At 42.0% G+C, this 17,712-nt stretch overlaps 1 protein-coding gene across 2 annotated transcripts in view; it reads left to right on the top strand.

The window, feature by feature from the left end:
- LOC106568935 (calsyntenin-2) overlaps positions 1-17,712 on the top strand; it is a 318,303-nt gene that overhangs the window by 139,319 nt on the left and 161,272 nt on the right. For both annotated transcript variants that reach the window (XM_014139780.2, XM_014139781.2), the window contains exon 2: positions 1,070-1,192. In XM_014139780.2, coding sequence (XP_013995255.1) covers positions 1,070-1,192 — 123 coding nt within the window. The remainder of the gene's footprint in view (positions 1-1,069; positions 1,193-17,712) is intronic.

Below are 17,712 nucleotides of genomic sequence, written 5' to 3'. Positions count from 1 at the left end.
CCGTCTGCACTTGCGTAGGAGTTCAGTGTGTCATTGGGACTCGGTCAATGGTTTCCTTTGAGTCGAGGAAGCTCTACAGAGATGAACTGTACTTTATACACAGCAGGGTACTGAGTGAGTGAGTGGCCACAACTGTCTGTGGCTTCAGATAGAGATGTCAACGGTTCTGCAGAAACTGTTGTGCCTGGGAGAATACAGTTATAAATTCTGACATGAAAATAGAGCTCTTTGGCCACGCATACCAATGGTGGGTTTGACGTCGCACAACGGAAGCATATGCAGAAAATGACCTCGTACCTACTGTAAATATGGAGGTGGATCTTTGATGTTATGGGGCAATTTTGCTTCCACTGGTCCTGGGGCCCTTGTTAAGGTCAAAGGCATTATTAACTTGAAGTATAGAACTCCCAATGTGTTCTCCAATCTCATAAAACGTTTTAGAAAAAGTCTGAGTGTCGTTATCGCCGCAAGGGGAGGGTGCTGGAGTACTGAAAACAGGGGTACCAATAATTTTCATCCCTTTCTTTTTGAGATTGTTGTATTACATGTTGAATTAAATCTCTTTCTCTGAGCAATTGTATTAGTATAAAAAAATATTTTACATTTTTTTGAGCATACAATATAGCTCAGTATTTGTATAATTTATTTTTTACAGTCTTTTTTTCTCATCTTTATCAAGGATGACCTGACTGTATTTGCTAACTAAATCGAAAGAGTCACCCCAATTAAGCTTTGCCTGTTGGCAATTTAAGTTGTACTTTAGTCTGTTTAGCTGTGGGCAGTGATTAAGGGCTTGTAACAGCTTTTGTACCTGTGAGGCAAACAAAAGCAACGTCGCCAGGACCCAAAATCAGATAATTTAGTGTGTTTCTCATGAATACTGGTTGGGAGAGCGATATCATATGCCTCGGTATGTTAGAGAGAGAAATAGAGCTGTCTATGCATATTAGCTTCATGGTTATTGATAGTACTGTTTAGCTATCCTTTTCATGATCGGGCAAGCCACACAAAATCATCTGACAACGTCTTTCTCTCTCTATCTCCCCATTCTCCTCTTTCTTCTCCACAGTGAACAAACACAAGCCGTGGATCGAGACGTCGTACCATGGGGTGATCACGGAGAACATGGACACCGTCCTGCTGGACCCTCCCTTGGTGGCCTTGGACAAGGACGCCCCTGTCCCTTACGCAGGTAGAGACGCCACTTCCCTGTTTCCCCATCCTAAACGTCCTTCAACGTCCTCCCGATGCTGTGGGCTCAGGGTGCTTCACTGACATGCTGCACAGTAATAGCTGTTCATGTGAGGCTGTGGTTGATTGGCATAACTGGGCTGACTTCTATGAGTGTCTTCCTACCCAGAATGCACTCATACTTTTTCCTCACTTTGAGCGATACATCTCAGCAGCCTGGTCTGTGCCTGAAAGGTAGTGTGTATTTATGAATACATTTCTTCATAAGGCACCGTTATCTACAACCATTCACACTTCCTTGGTCTGACTGTCCAAAAAAGGGAAAGAAAAAAAAGAGTTATAACCTGAGCTGCTGGAGAGGAGAGAAACTTCTTGAGCTACCTTTAAATACTGATACCCCTTGAGCAGCTATATTAGTCCCCTTTGACATGACATGGAAATACCCTGGACATCTTCCATGCTCCTTGAATGTCCATGATATGCTTGAGGCAGAAGTTGCCCTTATCCACTGATCTAGGATCAGCTTACCCTATCTCTTATCCTAACCTTAACCTTTAGGGGGATGCAAAGTATCTGACCCTGTATCAGCAGAACAGGGGCATCCTACATTTGTGGTAAAGGGCAAATTTACTTTAAGTGTATTTCAAGGAATACAGTTTACCGTATTTACATGGCATTTCCAGGTCATGTTATCTTAGATATGTGGTTATACAGTGCATTGGGAAAGTATTCAGACCCCTTGACTTTTTCCACATTTTGTTACATTACAGCCTTATTCTAAAAATGTATTTAAAAAATGTTCCTCGTCAATCTACACACAATACCCCATAATGACATTTCTGCAAATGTATAAAAAATAAGAAACTTAAATATTTTATTTACATAAGTATTCAAACTCTTTACTCAGTACTTTGTTGAAGCACCTTTGGCAGTGATTGCAACCTCGACTCTTTTTGGGTATGACGATACAAGCTTGGCACACCTGTATTTGGGGAGTTTCTCCCATTCTTCTCTACAGATCCTCTCAAGCTCTGTCAGGTTGGATGGGGAGGGTTGCTGCACAACTTTTCCATGTCTCTCCAGAGATGTTCGATTGGGTTCAAGCACCGGCTCTGGCTGGGTCACTCTAGGACATTCAGAGACCACTCATGCGTTATCTTGGCTGTGTGCTTAGGGTCGTTGTCCTGTTGGAAGGTGAACCTTCGCCCCAGTCTGAGGTCCTGAGCGCTCTGGAGCAGGTTTTCATCAAGGATCTCTCTCTACTTTGCTCCGTTCATCTTTCCCTCGATCCTCACTAGTGTCCCAGTCCCTGCGGCTGAAAAACATCCCCACATCATGATGCTGCCACAACCATGCTTCACCGTAGGGATTATGCCAGGTTTCCTCCAGATGTTATACTTGGCATTCAGGCCAAAGAGTTCAATTTTGGTTTCATCAAACCAGAGAATCTTGTTTCTCATGGTCTGAGAATCCTTTAGGGGCCTTTTGGCAAAGTCCAAGTGGGTAGTCATGTACCTTTTACTGAGGAGTGGCTTCCATCTGGCCACTTTACCATAAAGGCCTGGAAGGTTCTCCCATCTCCACAGAGGAACTCTGGAACTCTGTCAGAGTGACCATTGGGTTCTTGATCACCTCCCTGACCAAGGCCCTTCTCCCCCGATTGCTCAGTTTGGCCGGGCGGCCAACTCTAGGAAGAGACTCGGTAGTTCCCATCTTCTTTCATTTAAGAACAATAGAGGCCAGTGTTCTTGGGGACTTTCAATGCTGCAGACATTTTTTGGTACCCTTCCCTAGATCTGTGCCTCGACACAATCCTGTCTCAGAGCTCTACAGACAATTCCTTCGACCTCATGGCTTGGTTTTTGCTCTGACATGCACTGCTAAGCTGTGGGACCTTATATAGACAGGTGTGTGCCTTTCCAAATCATGTTCAATCAATTGAATATACGACAGGTGGGTTACAATCAAGTTGTAGAAACATCTCAAGGATGATCAATGGAAACAGGATTCACCTGAGCTCAATTTTGACTTTCATAGCAAAGGGTCTGAATACTTATGTAAATAAGGTTTCTGTTTTTTATGTTTAATACATTTGCAAAAACTGCTAAAAACCTGTTTTCGCTTTGTCATTATGGGGTAATTGGGGTAGATTGATGAGGGAAAAAATAATTTCATAAATTTTAGAATAATGCTGTAAGGTAACAAAATGTGGAAAAAGTCAAGGGGTCTGAATACTTTCCAAATGCACTGTATGGGAAACATCTACCCACTAACCTAAATACATACACTATCAAATGATGATAGGCCTGCAGTAGAGTGCAGGGCTCTGGCTTGTGATTGAAGTTAAATCACAGTGTCACACAGGTAGGTGACAGTGACATGTGACTTATAATTAGACAATGTGGGGTTTTTTTTGCTCCCGGGAAAACGAGGATGCTTTACACGTCATTCAATTAAAATAGCTCTAATTAATTTTCACTCTGACAGCTGTGGAGAACTGATGTCAGATGCCATTATTTTTCTATTACAGTTTCTTTTCAAAACATTGTAATGGTTTGAATCATAGAGTACATGCAAGACTATACATTCATGACTTTTTTTCGAACGCGAGTATGTACACTGAATTCGGAAGGTTTTCAGACCCCTTGATTCTTTTTTTTTCTTTCACGTTCTGTTACGTTACAGCCTTATTCTAAAATGAAATCAATTCATTTCCTCACTAACAGTATCTCCGCGTATAGGTCAGAGCTGGTTTAGGGACACGTTTCAACTCCCAGCAACCAACTCAGAGACCAAGCCAGTGAAATTCTAATGGTTAAGCAACAAAAGCGTAAACAAAAGACCCAATGGATTTGTGAATATTTCTCTCTGTGATTAACAATCTGCTCTGTGACTCCAGAAGGTCACCACTGGTAAAATATCAACGGAGAGGGAAAGTGGTGTTGTGCTATTGTTTGGTGACTTGTGATATTTCTCCCTGGCTTTTCCGTGGCGCCGAGCTAATGAATGAAACCCATAAAATGGCTACCAAAGAGATTTTCAAAAAACGCTTGCAGAAAAGGCACTCTGTCCTAATCTATCTTTCTCTGGTTTTGTTCTCTCAATCTCCTCAATTCTCCATGTCTCACTCTTGCCCTTTCCAACTCTGTTTGTCTAGGGTTCTCCTTTGCATTTTTCTCATTCCCTCTATTTCTCCACCCATGTCTCTCTCTCTCTCTCTCTCGCTCTCTCTCCCTCTCTCTCTGTCTCTCTCTCTCTGTCTCTCTCTCTCACTCACTATCTCTCTCTCGCTTATTGCCGTTCTTCTTCACTCTCTATCATTGTCTTTCTCCTTTCCTCTCATTCCCCCATTCCCTCTCTCCTCTTTCCTTCTCTCTTTCTCGCATTCCCCCTGATTCTCTCTCTCCATCCTAGCCATTCTCTCTCTCCTCTTTCTTTCTCTCTCCCTCAATGCCCAGTCAGCCCATGCAGCCGCAGCAGGCAGTGACTTATGCAGCTTTGCTCTCCCTCATCCATCCTGGTTTTGTTTCTGTGGAGAAAGGAGTGGGCCGTCGTTCTGGCACCACATTAATTGCTCTGTGGGAACATGGACGGGGATTGTTAAGTGCCTTGCCTTCCCTCCATTCCTCCATCCCGCCCTCCTTCCTCCTCTCCCTATCCTCCTCTCACAGCAGCGCCGCTTTGATGTAAAAGAATGATGAGCCTAAAGTCGATGATATATGGTGAGACAGGAATGAGAGGAGATGAATGGTTATTTGGGCGAGCCGTGACCATGCCCCTGCGGAGAGGAGGAGCGTGGGTCTTGTGTATGCACAGAGCGTTCTCAATCAAATCAGTGTGAGGGATGTGACGGGGGACTGGGGGGGGGGGGGGGGACCGCAGGAAAAGAGGCAGTGTCATTGGCTAATTATTTATTGGGGGATCGCAGTTACGCCAGACCTCTCGTCCATTCATCTCTCCTACAGGATGATGCTCATTCCGTATTGTTCCCCCGGTAAAGTTAGTTCCCCCTCCACACACGCACACATGTAAGGTTACAGAACAAAAAGAGTATAGGGAGCGGTTTAGAGAAAGAGGATGGTTTCATGTGTGTGTGTGTGTGTGAGTGAGTGAGAGAGAGCAAGAGAGAGACAGAGAGAGAGAGAGGGAATGAGAGGGAAATGAACGAGAGAAAGAAATGGTAATTAGTGAGTGAAAGTGAACGTGAGGAAGAGAGTGAGCAGAGAAACTCGTCTTGTTATCATCAAAGATCCGTGGCTGTGGATGACAAGTTGTGCGTTTGTAAGGGGAATGCACACTCAACTGAAGTTTGTCAAATGCACACAGTTCCAGACTAGAGAAATTCAATTTCATCAACAGCCATAATTGGTACTTTCTACCCTCCCAAAAAAAAACGACTTATTTATAAACCATGAGGCAAAATGAACGGGGTGGAAATTAATTTGTTTGACATTTTTGGGGGGCTACATTTTTACACTGCTCATAAGTGTCACTGTTTACAAACCACACCATGCCACTTCAAATTTTCAGCTCGGCAGCTCAGGCTATTTGTGCCAAGTGTTTGTGATGTAACAGTTAATGTATCATATTCCCACACGGTTTGATTATGAAGACAGCATGATTAAACGCCACCTTTCAATAAAATCCTTATCGGCATGTTTGTCGGTTAATAGACTATGTAGATGAGTCTTATGGGCTCCATCCAAAGTGGCACCATATTCCCTACTTAGTGCACTACTTTTTGTCCTGAGCCCTATGGGTGCACTATGTAGTCAATATAGCCATTTCAGACACAGCCATAATGTTTTTCATGTTTTAATGCCTGTGGCACATGGTCCCATGAGGCATATCATTTGAATCATTTAAGGTGGAGGATGTTAATGTCTGCGAATCACATTAGCACGTTTCAAATGCATAAGTACGTGTGCACACACACACACACACAGGCACACGCACACACACACACACACACACACACACACACACACACACACAGGCACACGCACACACACACACACACTTGTGGGTGCAAATGTATGTGCTTGCAAACACACACACACACACACACACACACACACACACACACACACACTGTAACAGCTACGATAAATGTGCAGTGGGGAATCTATAGATTTCCAGACTTTACACATGTACACATATATCAAACAGATGTACACATATATCAAACATATGCTTAGACTGATACTTGTTATTGTTGACAAGATGTTCAAAGGATTTTTGAACGATCATAAAATAATCCTGAGTAATGATCGGGATTATGTGGATTACGTGGGCAGTAACAGCAGTAAAATACACAAACTACACTATAGGATGTCATAACAACAGTTGAAGTATCTCTCTTATAAAATATAATAATTCTGTCAGCTGACATTTTATTAGATATTTTTTTGAGGAGATTTAATGTCTGCTGACAGAATTATTCCCTTTCAATAATAATAAAGTAGTTTATTCAACATTGGATGTCTCGATTGGACATCTGAACTTCCAATTGGATATTGTTTAGCACTGAATAATCAATGATTTGCCCCTGAGGCAGCCTGGCTGGCTAATTACTATAATTTCTTAAGTAGACTGGTGTGATTGAAATTCTGGACACTTCGAAGGCCTCTTTCGCTTTCCCATGGGTTACAGTGCATTCGGGAAGGATTCAGACCCTTTCACTTTTTTCCACATTTTGTTGTGTTACAGCGTTATTCTAAAATTGATTACATAATGTTTTTCCTCATCAATCTACACACAATACCCCATAATGACAAGGCAAAAACATTTAGCAAATTACTAAAAAATGTAAAACAGAAATACCTTATTTAAGTAAGTATTCAGACCCTTTGCTATGAGACTCGAAATTGAGTTCAGGTGCATTCTATTTCCATTGATCATCCAAGAGATGTTTCTACAACTTGATTGGACTCCATCTGTGATAAATTCAATTGATTGGACATGATTTGGAAAGGCACACACCTGTTTATGTATGTTCCCACAGTTGACAGTGCATGTCAGAGCAAAAATCAAGCCGTGAGGTCGAAGGAATTGTCCGTAGAGCTCGGAAACAGGATTGTGTCGAGGCACAGATCTGGGGAAGGGTACCAATAAATGTATGCAGCATTGAAGGTCCCCAAGAACACATTGGCCTCCGTCATTCTTAAATGGAAGATGTTTGGAACCACCAAGACTCTTCCTAGAGCTGGCCACCCGGCCAAACAGCAATCAGCGGAGAAGGACCTTGGTCAGAGAGGTGACCAGGAACCCGATGGTCACCCTGACAGAGCTCCAGAGTTCCTTTGTGGAGATGGGAGAACCTTACAGAAGGAAAACCATCTCTGCAGTACTCCACCAATCAGGCCTTTATGGTAGAGTGGCCAGGCAGAAGACACTCCTCAGTAAAAGGCACAGGACAGCCAGCTTGGAGTTTTCAAAAAGGCACTTAAAGGACTCACAGACCATGAGAAACAATATTCTCTGGTTTGATGAAACCAAGATTGAACTCTTTGGCCTGAATGCTAAGCGTCACATCTGGATGAAACCTGGCACCATCCCTACGGTGAAGCATGGTTGTGGCAGCATCATGCAGTGGGGATGTTTTTCAGTGGCAGGGTTTGAGAGACTAGTGAGGATTGAGGGAAAGATGAACGGAGCAAAGTACAGAGAGATCCTTGATAAAAACCTGCTCCAGAGCGCTCAGAGTGTCCCCTCAGCTGATTATCAGCTGCAGTCACACACACACACACCGTGGGTCTCGAAATACCATTATCTTCCTCAATAGTGTGCAGCAAATTCTACTTGATGAAAAGCCAAAATTAGTATGACATCCTGCAAATTACAGCATAATACATTTTCAAAATGTCACATAATATCAAACAAACATTTTTCAGATTGGTGCAAAGGTTCACCGTCCAACAGGACAACGACCCTAAGCACACAGCCAAGACAACTCAGGAGTAGCTTCTGGACAAGTCTCTGAATGTCCTTGAGTGGCCCAGCCAGAGCACGGACTTGAACCCAATCGAACATCTCTGGATAAACCTGAAAATAGCTGTGCATCGACGCTACCCATTCATCCTGACTGAGATTGAGAGGATCTGCAGAGAAGAATGAGAAAAATTCCCCAAATACAGGTGTGCCAATCTTGTAGCATCATACCAAAGAAGAATCAAGGCTGTAATCGCTGCCAAAGGTGCTCCAACAAAGTTCTGACTAAAGGGTCTGAATACTTATGTAAATGTGATATATCCGGGGTTTTTTAATACTTTATTTTTAATACAAAAAACAGTTTTTGCTTTGTCATTCTGGAATATCGTGTGTAGATTCATGAGGAAAAAACCCCAATTGAATCCATTTTAGAATAAGGCTGGAACGCAACAAAATGTGGAAAAAGTCAAGGTGTCTGAATACTTTCCGAAAGCACTCTAACTGACACTTTTCCTGAATCATTCATTCTATATCCTGTCAGAATTTGGAAAGAAATAGTAGGAATTTTGGGTATGTGAAAAAATGTACTTTTATATTATGTGAATTTTTAAAAATGTATTATTGTCACGCTCTGACCTAGGAGAGCTGTGTTTTCTCTGTTTAGTTAGGTCAGGGTGTGATAGGTGGGTGGGCATTCTATGTTTTGTTTTCTATGTTTTGGCCGGGTATGGTTTCCAATCAGAGGCAGCTGTCTATCGTTGTCTCTGATTGGAAGCCAATCTTAGGCAGCTTTTTTCCCCCTTGGGTTTCGTGGGTAGTTATTTTTTGTTTTGTTAGTGTAACCTGACAGAACTGTTGGCTGTCGTTTTGTTTTCTTTGTTTAAGTGTTTTCGTTAAAAGTAAAGATGAGCACTCAACACGCTGCGCCTTGGTCCCCTTTATATGACAACCGTTACAATTATGCTTTAATTGCCAGGATGTCATACTCAATTCGGCATTTCATCTAATAGAATTCTCTGCACACTATTGAGGAAGATAATGGTATTTCGAGACCCACGTGTGTGTGTGACTATAGCTGATAATCAGCAGTTAGATGATGCATTCGCAGTAGGATTAACCTAGTATGCTGTTATTGGTTGCTTGCTGCATTTGTTTTTACTAAACAGTACATTCTAAATAGTACGTAGCTCGATTAGTACACAGTTTGCAGTTTAAGTAAGTAGTAGGCAAGACAGGTTTCAGACATGGCCTGTGAAAAACAATGAAAGAGACACAAAGAGAGAGATAGAGGAAGAGACACAATAGTGTTTCACCTAGGATTTTTTTAACAGAGGTGGCAAAGGAAGCGGGGTAGTGTCTGGTGCGCTTTGCTGGAGAGGTCCAGGGGAAATATAACTGATGCGTGCCACTGCAGCACTGTAGGGAGCTGATGAGGAGCATGCGGTGGCAGTGCTCGCTCTGTTTGCCACAAATACAAAGTTGAAGTCTGAAGAGAGAATGATTTATTTCAGCTTTTATTTCTTTCATCACATTTCCAGTGGGTCAGAAGTTTACATTCACTCAATTAGTATTTGGTTTATTGTTTAACTTGGGTCAAACATTTCGGTTAGCCTTCCACAAGCTTCCTACAATAAGTTGGGTGAATTTTGGCCCATTCCTCCTGACAGAGCTGGTGTAACTGAGTCCGGTTTTTAGGCCTCCTTGCTTGCACATGCTTTTTCAGTTCTGCCCACAGATTTTCTATAGGATTGAGGTCAGGGCTTTGTGATGGCCACTCCAATACCTTGAATTTGTTGTCCTTAAGCCATTTTGCCACAACTTTGGAAGAATGCTTGTGGTCATTGTCCATTTGGAAGACCCATTTGCGTCCAAGCTTTAACTTCCTGACTGATGTCTTGAGATGTTTCTTCAATATATCCACATAATTGTCCTACCTCATGATGCCATCTATTTTGTGAAGTGCACCAGGCCCTCCTGCAGCAAATCACCACCACAACATGATGCTGCCACCCCCGTGCTTCACGGTTTGGATGGTGTTCTTCGGCTTGCAAGCCTCCCCCTTTTTCCTACAAACATAACCATGGTCATTATGGCCAAACAGTTCTATTGTTGTGTCATCAGACCAGAGGACATTTCTCCAAAAAGTAGCATGTTTTTCCCCATGTGCAGTTGCAAACCGTAGTCTGTCTTTTTTATGCTGGTTTTGGAGCAGTGACTTCTTCCTTGCTGAGTGGCCTTTCAGATTATGTCGATATAGGACTCGTTTTACTGTGGATATAGATACTTGTGTACCTGTTTCCTCCAGCATCTTCACAAGGTCCTTTGCTGTTGTTCTAGGATGGATTTGCACTGCACCAAAGTACATTCATCTCTTTGAGACACAACGCGTCTCCTTCCTGAGCAGTATGACGGCTGCGTGGTCCCATGGTGTTTATACTTGCTTACTATTGTTTGTACAGATGAACGTGGTACCTTCAGGCGTTTGGAAATTGCTCCCAAGGATGAACCAGACTTGTGGAGGTCTACAGTTTTTTTTCTGAGGTTGTGGCTGATTTCTTTAGATTTTCCCATGATGTCAAGCAAAGAGGCACTGAGTTTGAAGGTAGGCCTTGAAATACATCTACAGGTACACCTCCAATTGAACTGTTTAAAGGCACAGTCAACTTAGTATATGTAAACTTCTGACCCACTGGAATTGTGATACAGTGAATTATAAGTGAAATAATCTGTCTGTAAACAATTGTTGGAAAAATTACTTGTGTCATGCACAAAGTAGATGTCCTAACCGACTTGCCAAAACTACAGTTTGTTAACAAGAAATTTGGAGTGGTTGAAAAACGAGTTTTAATGACTCCAACCTAAGTATATGTAAACTTCCGACTTCAACTGTATGTTGTAACTTGTCACTCTGAACGTAAAGGATAGTGCAAGATTTCGTACTTACCCAGAGTCCGATGAACTCATGGATACAATTTGTATGTCTGCGTGCAGTTTGAAGGAATGACTGGCATGCTAGCTGTTTCCATAGACTGCTAAATTACTGACTGCAAAGTTGATTGCATGTTTCTCACTGAAACATGGCTGTCTTCAGACTGTAGTGCCACTCTTTTTGAAGCCTCCCCCAGACTACAGCTTTTATACTCTATCGGAAAAGAGGAAATGGGTGGGAGGACAATCTCTATTTTACAAATACTCTCACCTGTAAGGACATTTCATTTGGCGACTTTGGGTCTTTAGAACATCATGCTATACTGTTTAAATGTCAGCCACCAGTCTTGGCTCTGTATAGGCCACCAAAGCAATGCCCCACTTTCTTTACAGATTTTTCTGAACTATTGTCTATTGTCCTTGAGAACTATGATAAAATCATTGTGTTGGGCGATTTTAATATTCATGTTGAAGAGACTGACTCCAAGCCTATTGAATTCATGAATCTTGTGAACTCTATGGACTTTACTGGGCTATCGTACCTCTGAAGTTGCTACAGATTTTATTTAGTGTATGAATAATACACCATCACCTATTCTGTCTTCCTCTTGTGATGATTTAGTTCATAACTTTAATAGCAAATGAATAGCCATAGCTATTAATGGCCATAGCTCCAATAATGTTGAAAAGGCCACATCCAAACAGAGAGCCCCTTGGTTGAGTGAGGAAACAAATCAACTAAAGAGAAATTGCAGAAAGGCAATTGTGGAGAAAGTTGCAGATCCATTATGATTTTCTGAGAAAGCAATTTGGCATATACAGTACCAGTCAAAAGTTTGAACACACCTACAGTACTCATTCCAGGGTTTTTCTTTATTTTTAATATTTTCTACATTGTAGAATAATAGTGAAGACATCTAAACTATGAAATAACACACATGGAATCATGTAGTAACCAAGAAAATGTAACACAAATCAAAATATATTTTAGATTCTTCAAAGTAGCCACCCTTTGCCTTGATGACAGCTTTGAACACTCTTGGCATTCTCTCAGCCAGCTTCATGAGGTAATCACCTGGAATGCATTTCAATTAACAGTTGTGCCTTGTTAAAAGTTAATTTGGGTAATTTCTTTCCTTCCTAATGCGTTTGAGCCAATCAGTTTTGTTGTGACAAGGTAGGGGTGGTATACAAAAGACAGCCCTATTTGGTAAAAGACCCAAGTCCATATTATGGCAAGAACAGCTCAAATAAGAAAAGAGAAACGACAGTCCATCATTACTTTAAGACATGAAGGTCAGTGAAGAACTTTGAAAGTTTCTTCAAGTGCAGTCGCAAAAACCATCAAGCACTATGATGAAACTGGCTCTCATGAGGACCGCCACAGGAAAGGAAGACCCTGAGAGGATAAGTTCATTACAGTTAACAGAACCTCAGATTGCAGCCCAAATAATGCTTCACAGAGTTCAAGTAACAGACACATCTCAGCATCAACTGTTCAGAGTAGACTGCATGAATCAGGCATTCATGGTCGAATTGCTGCAAAGAAACCACTATTAAAAGGACACCAATAAAAACAATACACTTTCTTGGGCCAAGAAACATGAGCAATGGACATTAGACCGGTGGAAATCTGTCCTTTGGTCTGATGAGTCCAAATGTGAGATTTTTGGTTCCAACCTCCGTGTCTTCATGAGACGCAGAGTAGGTGAACGGATGATCTCTGCATGTGTGGTTCCCACCGTGAAGCATGCTTTATCTTGGCCATGTCGCAGTTGTAAATGAGAACTTGTTCTCAACTGGCCTACCTGGTTAAATAAATGTGAAATAAAAAAATTAAATAAAAGGAGGTGTGATGATGTGGGGGTGCTTTGCCGGTGACACTGTCTGTGATTTATTTAGAATTCAAGGCACGCTTAATGTGCATCCAATAAGTATTCTGTGCAATTATTGAAGAAGCACGTTAATGACAGTAGTCCTACAGTATATGCCTATAGATTTTGATGTTATTTTTTAATTTTTTATTTCACCTTTATTTAACCATGTAGGCAAGTTGAGAACAACTTCTCATTTACAACTGCGACCTGGCCAAGATAAAGCAAAGCAGTGTGACACAGACAACAACACAGAGTTACACATGGAGTAAACAAACAAGCCAATAACACAATAAACAAGTAAACGATACAGTAGAAAAAAGAAAGTCTATATACAGTGTGGGCAAAAGGCATGAGGAGGTAGGCAATAAATAGGCCATAGGAGCAAACAATTACAATTTAGCAGATTAACACTGGAGTGATAAATGAGCATATGAAGATGTGCATGTAGAGATACTGGTGTGCAAAAAGACCAGAAAAGTAAATAAAATAAAAACAGTAAGGGGATGAGGTAGGTAGATAGGGTGGGCAATGTACAGATGGGCTATGTTCAGCTGCAGCGATCGGTTAGCTGCTCAGAAAGCTGATGTTTAAAGTTGGTGAGGGAAATAAAAAAGTCTCCAACTTCAGCGATTTTTGCAATTCGTTCCAGTCATTGGCAGCATAAAACTGGAATGAAAGGCGGCCAAATGAGGTGTTGGCTTTGGGGATGATCAGTGAGATATACCTGCTGGAACGTGTGCTATGAGTGAGTGTTGTTATCGTGACCAGTGAACTGAGATAAGGTGGAGCTTTACCAAGCATAGTCTTATAGATGACCTGGAGCCAGTGGGTCTGGCAACGAATATGTAGAGGGCCAGCCGACTAGAGCATACAGGTCGCAGTGGTGGGTGGTATAAGGTTATTTGGTAACAAAACGGATGGCACTGTGATAGACTGCATCCAGTTTGCTGAGTAGAGTATTGGAAGCTATTTTGTAGATGACATCGCCGAAGTCGAGGATCGGTAGGATAGTCAGTTCCACTAGGGTAAGTTTGGCGGCGTGAGTGAAGGAGGCTTTGTTGCGAAATAGAAAGCCGATTCTAGATTTTATTTTGGATTGGAGATGTTTAATATGAGTCTGGAAGGAGAGTTTACAGTCCAGCCAGACATCTAGGTATTTGTAGTGGTCCACATATTCTAGGTCAGAACCGTTCAGGGTGGTGATGCTAGTCGGGCGGGCGGGTGCGGGCAGCGATTGGTTGAAAAGCATGCATTTGGTTTTACTAGTGTTTAAGAGCAGTTGAAGGCCACAGAAGGAGTGTTGTATGGCATTGAAGCTCGTTTGGAGGTTAGTTAGCACAGTGTCCAAGGAAGGGCCAGAAGTATACAGAATGGTGTCGTCTGCGTAGAGGTGGATCAGGGAATCGCCCGCAGCAAGAGCAACATCATTGATATATACAGAGAAAAGAGTCGGCCCGAGAATTGAACCCTGTGGTACCCCCAATCAAGTTAAGCTGACTCTTTTGGTTAAATTATTTTTGATTAGAATGTTTTTTGACGATGTAACAGAGTGAGAAACGAAATGTTAGGTGTTATAGTGCATTTCCGAGATCTCTGTAAAAAAAACTATACAACTAGGGCTGTAATGATTATGATATTTTGGGTAATGATTGTCTTTTTTTTTGCGCATGTAATGTATCATAAGGAATATAAAAACAATTATACAAAATACCTAATGAATACAACACAGCTTTGGTGACACCCACGATTCTAAAAAGATGAATTGTTTTGACCTCTTGGAACTTTTGGAAAAGGAAGATTGTTCTCTTGACCATCATGCAGTTCTGCTCGTGAAATTATGACCAACTTTACCCTCCTCTTGTAAAAATGAAAATCTGATATTGGGTGAACTGGCCTATATCTACATCCCCCCCCCCCCCTCCCCCCTAAAATGAATGTTTTATGATATTTTTTTTGTTCATGTGTCACGACTTCCGCCGAAGTCGGTCCCTCTCCTGGTTCGGACGGCGTTCGGCGGTCGACATCACCGGCCTTCTAGCCATTGCCGATCCACCTTTCATTTTCCATTGGTTTTGTCTTGTCTTCCCTCACACTTGGTTTCAATTCCATCAATTACATGTTGTGTATTTAACCCTCTGTTTCCCCCATGTCCTTGTCCGGAATTGTTTGTTGTAAGTGCTTGTGCACGTTATGTCTGGTGTGCGTCGGGTTTTGTGCCAATTTATTTATTGTTCTGTTTTCCTGTGGTTTTTATTATTAAACTGTGCCGTTTGAAAACACAGTTTTTGCTCTCCTGCGTCTGATGTCTTTGCCGCCAGTATGCACCCCTTACATCATGGTTATTGTCCATACATTTGTCGGTCATACGATTATACGATTATTGTAAATAATATTATTGTGCCAGCCCTATGTACAATAGATACAGAATTATTAAAGTGTTCAAGTTCATGTCTAATTTCACTGATATGTGCTTATTATATTGAGATATAATGACAAACAACACTGCCATTAAGACAAGGAATGAAAAGTTGTGTTTTATGTCACACGATTTTAGACAAATCTTCATAGTAAGAACCATTACCTGACAGAGTTACTAAATTGTTATTAAAATGTATTAAAATGTTACATTCACATTTTGGCCTTCAGCCTTAATATCAGCCTTCATATAGTGAGTTTCCCCACTGAGCCAACAGCCGTTTCCCAGCCAATGTGTTTGCACACCCAGTGGTGAGAGAGCGCCCACGTGAGCACTCACGCAGGGGTAAGAGTGCACTGCAGTGGACTTCGGTCTCAAACATGTCAGTGGTTTTGACGTTCAAAAGAAAACCCACTGACACCAACACTTAGTCTCGACTCAAAAGGGTCAAGTACTGCACACCGTGGAAGTTATCAAAGGAGGTAATGAAAAGTCAAATAAAAAGTAAGTTAATGTCATCAAGTAGGGAGAAAATATCTTCATTTCTTCATCTGGCAAGCTGTAGCCCTCCCAATGAAAACTATTTTCTTGTAAAAATGTTCAGTTTGAAAAGGGAATTGACCCATTCCGACCATCAACGTTGCAGAGTGGCTGTAAGTATATGTTTGCCAGGTCTCTGACTTCATTTTGCTGAGCCCTGACTGATAGCTCTTGACGCCCTCATCCATTGCTCTGTCAGCCGTTTAACATTGCCTTTCAAATGCACTTTGGCAAATTTAGTCTTTGCTCTTTTCTGTTTGCCCTCCCCCTGAAAATAAGGGATGGTTGGTAAGGTGTGGCAAAGGGCTTTTAAAACATGCTTCAGAAATGGGCATAGATTTTCGTTGAAAGGATGTAGAATGTGAGTTTGTGGATTTTTCGCTTTTGTCCACAGAGTCATATAGTGTCATTAGTTTTGCGTATAATACGTTGAATGCAGGCAAGGGGTTGAATACAGTTAACTTGCCAAGTAAACATACGAAACAATTCAATCTCTATACATAACAGTTGTTCTGAGTCACTGGACATACAGTATTACTATTTAATGATTGGTCCTGATAGCCTACTTACCTTTTCAGACTCAAAGCACTTTGGGAAACCTAGTATTTAAACCCGTCCTAGACCACTCAGCCCTCGAAATCTTGTGGCAAGGGCACTACCATGAAGGTACTTATTTTACTCCTGCTGCTGCCCTGCGTTGACACAGTGATGTGACAGCACCTTCCTGGGCCAGAATGAATGAGAGAGACCTGTGTCTGCATCGCCGCGTCATTCATCACTATGATCCAATGATCATTGGCTCATCAAATTACTGAACGTTAAGCAGGACATAAAGAAGGGTAATGGCCCGGAAATTTGTCAATTAGAAGCATTACAACGCCATAATTGACCCCAGGTCTTCTCTGTCCACAAGGGCTCCTCCCTTAAGGGTGTAGACTACTGTTACTGTACAGAACAAGAGAGAAGAGATAGTCCCTGAATGGTGTCCTTTATGTGTGTGTGTGTGTGTGTGAATTCTTTTTTTTGCTAAGGTTTTTTAATTGGCCATGGGTTGGCCCACAAGGAGGGAATCTAGTCGTTTGACCATTTCTCAGTTTCCGCTCAGCGTAAATGGTCTCTAGAGAGAGAGAGAGAGAGAGAGAGCGAAAGTGTCGTCGTACGCCATGTACGCTTGCTGCATGGCAACAAAACCTTAATCCGAGTGTGAGCTGAACACTGCTTTACAGTTGTCACTAAGCAACATGGTTCAAAACGCTACAGAATATGTATTTCTAGGTTAAAAAGGATCAGGAAAAACACAAAGCCATTACAATGAATCTTAGTTGAGCAGTGGTTGCTTCACATGTGGCTGCTTCTGCCCCGGTGTCTCTGTTGACACGTTCATCTCAAAGTCTTCCAGGTTGAAGAAATGTTGAGTGAAAACGCGTTTTGCCTTTTCCACCTCGACGGGAGCAGCAACAGGAGGTTAAACATCCATTAAGCCAATCGGATCTCTCTCTTCCAGTCGTTAAAGCACCAGAAAGAGGTTGCAACAAAACCCCTAATAAATCTAATAAGCCACCAAAGAATGTTTCCTCAAGCACCCAAAACGTGCGAACGGATGTCACGCAAACGTTAGTCAAACGTCAGAGAAACAGCATGTCGTGTCTCAATATGCCAACCAAGTGAATCAAGGCCCACAACTCAGGAACCAGATGTCTGGTCCAACTGCTGTGACTCTGCCTCCACTGGTGTCGTACCTATTCCATCATTACCCATCCCATTCAGGACTTCAATCTCCTTCCTCTCTGTACCCTGACACCACCAGCAGCACCAGTTATTACCCAGAAA

Source organism: Salmo salar, chromosome ssa14 (genome assembly GCF_905237065.1).
Source record: "Salmo salar chromosome ssa14, Ssal_v3.1, whole genome shotgun sequence".
Lineage (NCBI taxonomy): Eukaryota > Metazoa > Chordata > Actinopteri > Salmoniformes > Salmonidae > Salmo > Salmo salar.
Note: the sequence above shows the minus strand (reverse complement) of the source record. Positions and strands in the feature narration are given on the sequence as shown.